The sequence below is a fragment of the Otolemur garnettii genome, unplaced genomic scaffold (assembly GCF_000181295.1).
Source record: "Otolemur garnettii isolate 467f Iridium unplaced genomic scaffold, OtoGar3 scaffold00013, whole genome shotgun sequence".
NCBI classification, from domain to species: domain Eukaryota; kingdom Metazoa; phylum Chordata; class Mammalia; order Primates; family Galagidae; genus Otolemur; species Otolemur garnettii.
In genome coordinates this window covers 27978454-27986000 of record NW_003852408.1, presented here as the reverse complement: position 1 = coordinate 27986000, position 7547 = coordinate 27978454, and the positions used below count along the sequence as shown (strand labels likewise).

Genomic DNA, 7547 nt, shown 5'->3' with positions numbered 1-7547 from the left:
GTTGTTTGGCGGGTCCGGGCTGGGGATTCGAACCCGCCACCTTAGGTGTACATGGCTGGCGCCTTAGCCGGTTGAGCTATAGGCGCCGAGCCAAGCATTTAAGTTTTTAAGCCAGTCCTGGAGATTTATTGTTCAATATATAAATCAAAAGTAAAATATTACATTATAATTGCTATTAACTTATTTTTAATCATAGACAGATCCTTAGTACTGTGGAAAAGAGCAGACAGAAACACAAACCAGCTTCTCTCACAGTGGAGTTCATCCCTTTCTTTTATCGTAAGTAACTCCTCTACTTTTTCTTACTCTGATTATTCTTTATTCTTGCTCTGATTCTGATCTTGATTAAGCTTTGTAAATGTATAACATAAAGGTTATAAGAACATGTCACTGGAATATGGCACATCATTTGTTTTTGGCTAGGATTATTGTTCTTGTTTTTATTTAATTTACTGTTTTCAAAGTATTTTGCTTTTGAGAAAAGCTGAATATTTTAATGATGGTATATTTTAGAACTTCAGATTTTTTTTTTTTTTTTGAGACAGAATCTCACACTGTTGCCCAGGCTAGAGTGTAAAGGGATTAGCCTTGCTCCCAGCACCTCAAACTCCTATGCTTAAGCCATCTCCTGCCTCAGTCTCCTTAGTAGCTGCGACTTTAGGTGCCCACTACAATACCTGGCTAAGTTTTCTGTTTTTAGTAGAGATGGGGTCTTATTCTTGTTCAGGCTAGTCCCCTGAGCTCAAGGGATTCTCCCATCCTGGCCTTCCAGAATATTTAGGATTGTAGATGTGACCTACCACGCCCGGCCAGAACTTAAGAATTTTCACTAAAAATAGGAAACTTAGAGTTAGCCACTGTATATGTGACTTATAGGAGCTCTAGTTTTCTCGCTTAAAAAATGATTATGCCATCTTTCAAAAATATAGAAAAATTTATTTGCAGAATATAAAAACACTGTATATATTTTTTGAGTATATGTTTCCCACTCAAATTTGTCAGACTTAACATTTTGCTATATTTCTTTCAGTTCTCTTTTATTTTTTTCCTGGAAAATATAGCAAAATGGAAATAGTTCTTTGTTTGACTTCTTGGTGAAAATCATTGTAGTGTCCACTCTGCTTGATCACTATTAGAAATACTGGCTTTAGCTAGATAATCAAACTCACATATCCACAATAGGCCATCTCTGGAACTGGCCTCACTTGTAAGATACAGGACAGGAATCTATTGTACCAACAGAACAGTGAAAGGATTTTTTTTTTTCTTTTTAAGACAGAGTCTCAAGCTGTTGCCCTTGATAGAGTGCTGTGGCATTACAGCTCACAACAACTTCAAACTCTTGGGCTTAAATGATTCTCTTGCCTCAGCCTCCCAAGTAGCTGTGACTACAGGCACCTGCCACAACTCCTGGCTATTTTTTGTTGAAGTTGTCATTGCTGTTTAGCTGGCCCGGGCTGGGTTCAAACCTACCAGCCTGGGTGTATGTGGCTGGCACTATACCAATTGAGCTACAGGTGCTGCCCAATGTAAGGGATTTTTATTTAGCAGGAGTCTTCATTGGTAGATGTGAGAGACACACAAGGTTAGAAGTGCTATAGAGATAGTGAAGCTTTTATATGTTATATATATAGGTTACACACATATTTTGTTGATTTATCCCAAAGTATCATAGTATATTGTTTTTAATTGTATTTTCCAGTTGTTTTTTCATTAGTATTTAGAAATATAGTTTATTTTTGCATATTGATCTTTTATCTGTGACCATGATAAATTCACTTATAAATTATAGTAGCCCAAATGTTATTCCTTCAAGTTTTATATGTATATAATCATGTCTGCAAAAAAGACAGTTTTAATTTTTTCTTTCCAAACTATATGCCATTTTATACTGTTAAATAGAAGTGGTTGGCCGGGTGCAGTGGCTCACACCTGTAATCTTAGCACCCTAGGAGGCCAAGGCAGGTAGATCACTTGAGTTCATGAGTTCAAGACCAGCCTTAGCCAGAGCTAAAAATAGCTGGGTGTTGTGGCAGTATTGGGTGGCTGAGACAAGAGGATCACTTGAGCACTGGAGTTTGAGGTTGCTGTGAGCTGCAATGCTACAGCACTCTACCGAGGGTGACAAACTAAGACTTGGTCTCAAAAAAATAAATAAGTAAATAGAAGTGGTAAGAGAAGACATTCATGCCTTGTTCTTACATGTAGATGGGGAAAAAATTGAGTCTTTCACCATTTAGTATGATGTTAGTGGTAGATTTTTCTACAGATGTTCTTTATTAAGTAGAAGAAACTTATATTCTGATACTAGCTTGTCAATCATTTTTATTTTTGAATTTTTTAAAATATACTTCTTCTCTATCTATTTGAGGTAGTTTTTTACCTTCAGTGTGTTAATTGGAGAAATACAAAGGTTGATTTTTCAAATTTTTGTTGTTGTTGTTGTTGTTGCAGTTTGGCCAGAGCTGGGTTCGAACCTGCCACCCTTGTATATGGACCCAGTGCCCTACTCACTGAGCCATAGGCACTGCCTCAAATGTTAAGCTAACATTGCATTCCTGGCCCAAAATACCTTTGGTCATGATTGTATGATTATATAATGTGGCATTTGATTTGTTAACATTTTATTACAGATTTTTATATCTATGTTCAAGTAAGACATGGGTTTGTAGATTTTTTATTTTGTTTTTGAGACAGAGTCTCAAGCTGTTGCCCTGGATAGAGTACCATGGCTTCACAGCTCACAGCAACCTCCAACTCTTGAGCTTAAGCAATTCTCTTGCCTCAGCCTCCCAAGTAGCTGGATTACAAACACCTGCCACAATGCCAGACTATTTTTTTTTTTTTTTGGTTGTAGTTGTCATTGTTGTTTGGTGGCCCAGCCTGTCCATCCACTATTGTGGATATGTGAGTTTGATTATCTAGCTAAAGCCAGTATTACTAATGGTGATCAAGCAGCTCAAGCAATATACCTGCCAGCTCTGGTGTATGTAGCTGGTGCCTTAGCTGCTTGAGCTATATAGGCGCTGAGCCAATTGTTTTTTTTTACGGAGTTTTACTTTGTTGCCCTTGGTAGAGTGCTGTGGCCCAGTTATTTTTTGTTGCAGTTGGGGGCCAGGTTTGAACCTGCCACCGTCAGTATACGGGGCTGGTGCCCTACTCTCTGAGCCACAGGTGCCACCTGTTTTTTTTTTTTTTCCCTGGCATATCTTTTGTGGTTTTGTGACAGGGTAATTATCTCAATCTGCCTGGGTTTCCATAAACAAATACTGTGGATTGGGGGGCTTAAATACAGAAATTTATGTTCTCACAGTTCTGAAGGCTATAAAGTCTAAGACCAAGTTTCCAACAGGGTTTAGTTACTGATGAGAGCTCTCTTTGGGGCTTGCAGATCTTCAAATTTTATTTTATTATTTGTTTATTTATTTATTTTTGCAGTTTATGGCCGCAGTCGGGTTTGAACCTGCCACCTCTGGTATATGGGGCCAGCGCCCTACTTCTTTGAGCCACAGGTGCTGCCTCGTCTTTACATTTTAGAAAGAGATTAGTGTCTCTGTCTCTTCTTATAAGGACATTAGTTCTGTTAGATCAAGGCTCCACTTTATGACCTCATTTAACTTTTTTTTCTATTAAGTCATAGCTGTGTACATTAATACTATCATGGGGGTACAGTGTGTTGTTTCTATATACAGTTTGAAATACTTTCATCCAACTGGTTAACATAGCCTTCATGCCATTTTCTTAGTTACTGTGTTAAGACATTTATATTCTACATTTAGAAAGACTCACATGTACCCCCATAGGATAAACCATAGATGTGATCCCACCAATCTCCCTCCCTCTACCCTTTTTTCTGTTTTTTTGAAACAGAGTCTTACTTTGTCACCCACTGTAGGGCGCTGTGCCATCATAGCTCACAGCAACCTCAAACTTCTGGGCTCATGAGATCCTCCAGCCTCAGCCTCTCAAACAGCTAGGATTACAGGCCTGCCATAACACCCAGCTATTTTTTTTTTTTTTAAAGTAGAGATGGGGTCTTGAACTCTTGAGCTCAAACAATCTGTCTACCTTAGCCTCCCAGAGTGGTAGGATTACAGGTGTGAGCCACTGTGCTGGGCCTAGTTTTTCTATTTCTAGTAGAGATAGGAGTCTCTCTCTTGGTCAGGATAGTCTTGAACTCTTGACCTGTAGCAGTCCTATCGCCTCAACCTCCCAGAGTGCTAGGATTACAGCTGTGTGCCACCATATCCGGCTGACCTTATTTAACTTTAATCACCTCCTTAAAGGCCCTATCTCCAATATAGTCACGTGGTGGGGGATATTAAGACTTCCATATATGAATTAGAGGGAGGACACAATTTAGTTCATACCATTCTACTGTGGCCCCTCAAAAATTACATACGTGGGGCCGGGTGCGGTGGCTCACCCGTATAATCCTAGCATTCTGGGAGGCCAAGGCAGGTGGGTTGCTGATCTCATAAGTTTAATACCAGCCTGAGCCAGACTGAGACCTTGTCTCTAAAAATAGCTGGGTGTTGTGGCGGGCACCTGTAGTCCCAGCTACTCAGGAGGTTGAGGCAAGAGAATCACTTGAGCCCAAGAGTTAAAGGTTGCTGTGAGCTATGACTCTATGGCACTCTATGGAGGGCGACAAAATGAGACTGTCTCAAACAAACAAAAACAACTTAGGTACTTATCGCATGCAAAATACATTTATTCCATCCCAACGGTCCCAAATGTCTTAACTCATTCTGATATCAGCTCTAGAAAGTCTAAAGTCCAGAGTCTTATCTAAATGTCATCTAAATCAGATATGGATAAGACTCAGTTATAATTCATCCTGAGTCAGAATTCCTCTTCAGCTGTGAATCTTTGAAATCAGATGAGTTATTTGTATGCACAATACAGTGGTAGGACAGGCATAGAATAAACATTCCCATTTTGAAGGGGAGAATTTGGAAGGGTGAAGGGGGTGATAGGTGCCATGTAAGTCCAAAACCTAGTAAGACAAATTCCATTAGACTTTAAAGCTTACAAATAATCCTCTTTGGTTTGACTCTGCCCACCAGGCCCACTGGGGTGCTAGTGTCACCTTTTTTTTTTTTTCAGAGACAGAGTCTCACTTTGTTGCCCTTGGTAGAGTGCTATGGTGTCACAGCTTACAGCAACTTCCAGTTCTTGGGCTTAGGCAATTCTCTTGCCTCAGCCTCCTGAATAGCTGAGACTATAGGCATTCACCACAGCGCCCGGCTATTTTTTTGTTGCAATTTGGCCAGGGCCGGGTACAAACCCACTGCCCTCGGTATATGGTGCCAGTGCCCTACTCACTGAGCCACCTGCTATTGTCACCTTCACCCCTGTGGCTCTCTAGGGCATCCCTGCCTTTCTGCTCTACTTTCTGTGTAGGCTTGCCCACATGGCTCTCTTTTAGGGCAGCCCTGCCCTTGAAGCACTGGGTGAGGTCATGTTGGCATACTGAAACCTGAGAGGGGATCACATACCCTTCAAAACCCAAGGATGAAGAGGCAATAGCCTTGTCCCCCGAGTCTGTGGTATTATTCTTTCCTTTCCTTGAAGAATATCACATGTTCATAACTAAACAGCTTTTTGGTCTGGTTCTATAGAATACAAGAAGTCCACTGTAATCTGAATGTTTTGGGAGGCTGAATCAGGAGGATTGCCTGAGGTCAGAACATCAAGATCAGGCTGGGTAATACGATGAGACCATGTCTGTGCAAAAAACCTTAAAATTTAGCAAAGTATTTATAGGTCTAGTTGCTGGGATGCTGAGACAGGAGGATCACTCAAGCCTAGGAGCTTGAGGCTTCAGTGAGCTATGATTCCACCATTGCATTCCAACCTGGGCAACAGAGTGATACCTTGTCATTAAAAAAAGAAAAAAGAGGGGCGGCGCCTGTGGCTCAAAGGAGTAAGGCACCAACCCCATATGCCAGAGGTGGCCAAAAACTGCAAAAAAAAGAGATCCTTATTTTTTTCCCACTTTTTCTATCCCCTTTAGTTTAATCTTTATTCCTGGCTGCTGCTGAGACATATGATTAAGTCTGCTAGTTGGATATAGCTATGTTCTGTTAATTAGCCTTACCCTTAAGATTTTTTCTTTTTAGAACAAACTTTCATTTTTTACAGTATGGATAGTTTGAGAATTTTCAAAATCCTGCAAGTTCTGGTTCTTTTTGGCTTAACAAGTCTTTCATTAATTCATTTCTCTGGTTTTGCATTTTACTATAAGCAAACAAGAGAAATCAAACTGTTCCTTCACACTTTGCTTAGAAATATCCTTAGCTAAATATCCGATTTTGTTACTTGCAAGTTCTACGTTCCACAAAACATTAGAATGGTGTTTTCCAACCTTTTTTATCTCGTAGCACACTTGAACCTATAGTTAAACTTCCATGGCACACTTACTATGTTGGTCAAAAAAAGAGTTAAAAAAGGTAATATACTTGGCTTGGCGACCTTAGCACAGTGGTTATGGCGCCAGGCACATGCACCGAACATGGCAGGTTTGACCCGGCCCAGGCTAGCTAAACAACAATGACAACTGCAACAACAACAAAATAGCTGGCATTGTATAGGACGCCTGTAATCCCAGCTACCTGGGAGGCTGAGGCAAGAGAATCACTTAAGCCCAAGAGTTGGAGGTTGCTGTGAGCTGTGATGTCACAGCACTCTACGGAGGGCGACATAGTGAGACACTGTCTCAAAAAAAAAAAAAGGAATATACTTACTATACTTTGAATTTCTTTTGAAAAAAAATAATCAATGATCTTTAAAAATTTTTGTGGCACACTGAAGATTCTCTCATAGTGCACAAGTATGTGTAGCACACCAGTTGAAAATCACTGCACTAGAACATAGTTCTACCAAGGTCTTTGCCACTGTATAACACGGATCACCTTTCCCTCAGTTTTTAATAATGTCTTCCTGTTATTCCTTTGAGACCTTACCAGAGTTGCCCTAAAGAACTATACTTCAGTATGCACCTTAGAACTCTTCCATCGTCTACTCATTGCCCAGTTCTATAGCTGCTTCTGCATTTTTAGGTATTTGGTATAGCAACACTCCAGTTCTGGGTACTAATATCTGTAAGGCTGGCATAAGAAAATATCATTGAGAGGTGGCTTAAACTGGTCTTTTTTTTTTAGAGACAGAGTCTCATTTTATTGCCCTTGGTAGAGTGCTGTGGAGTGGAGTCACAGCTCACAGCAACCTCCAACTCCTGGGCTTAGGCGATTCTCCTGCCTCAGCCTCCCACGTAGCTGGGACTACAGGCACCTGCTACAATGCCCGGCTATAGTTTGTTGCAGTTTGGCCAGGGCCAGTTTTGAACCCGCCACCTTCAGTATATGGGGCCAGTGCCCTACTCACTGAGCTACAGGTGCCCACCACAACGCCTGGCTATTTTTTGTTATTGTTAGACCGGGGCCGGGTTTGAATCCACCACCCTCGGTATATGGGGCCGGTGCCCTACTCACTGAGCCACAGGTGCTGCCCATAATACTGGTCTTTTTTTTTTTTTTTTTTGA

At 40.8% G+C, this 7547-nt stretch overlaps 1 protein-coding gene across 9 annotated transcripts in view; it reads left to right on the top strand.

The window, feature by feature from the left end:
- Positions 1-7547, top strand: part of NBEAL1 (neurobeachin like 1) — a 223551-nt gene that overhangs the window by 44462 nt on the left and 171542 nt on the right. For all 9 annotated transcript variants that reach the window (XM_012802289.2, XM_023510403.1, XM_023510402.1 and 6 more), the window contains exon 7: positions 197-279. In XM_012802289.2, the coding sequence (XP_012657743.2) occupies positions 197-279 (83 nt within the window). The remainder of the gene's footprint in view (positions 1-196; positions 280-7547) is intronic.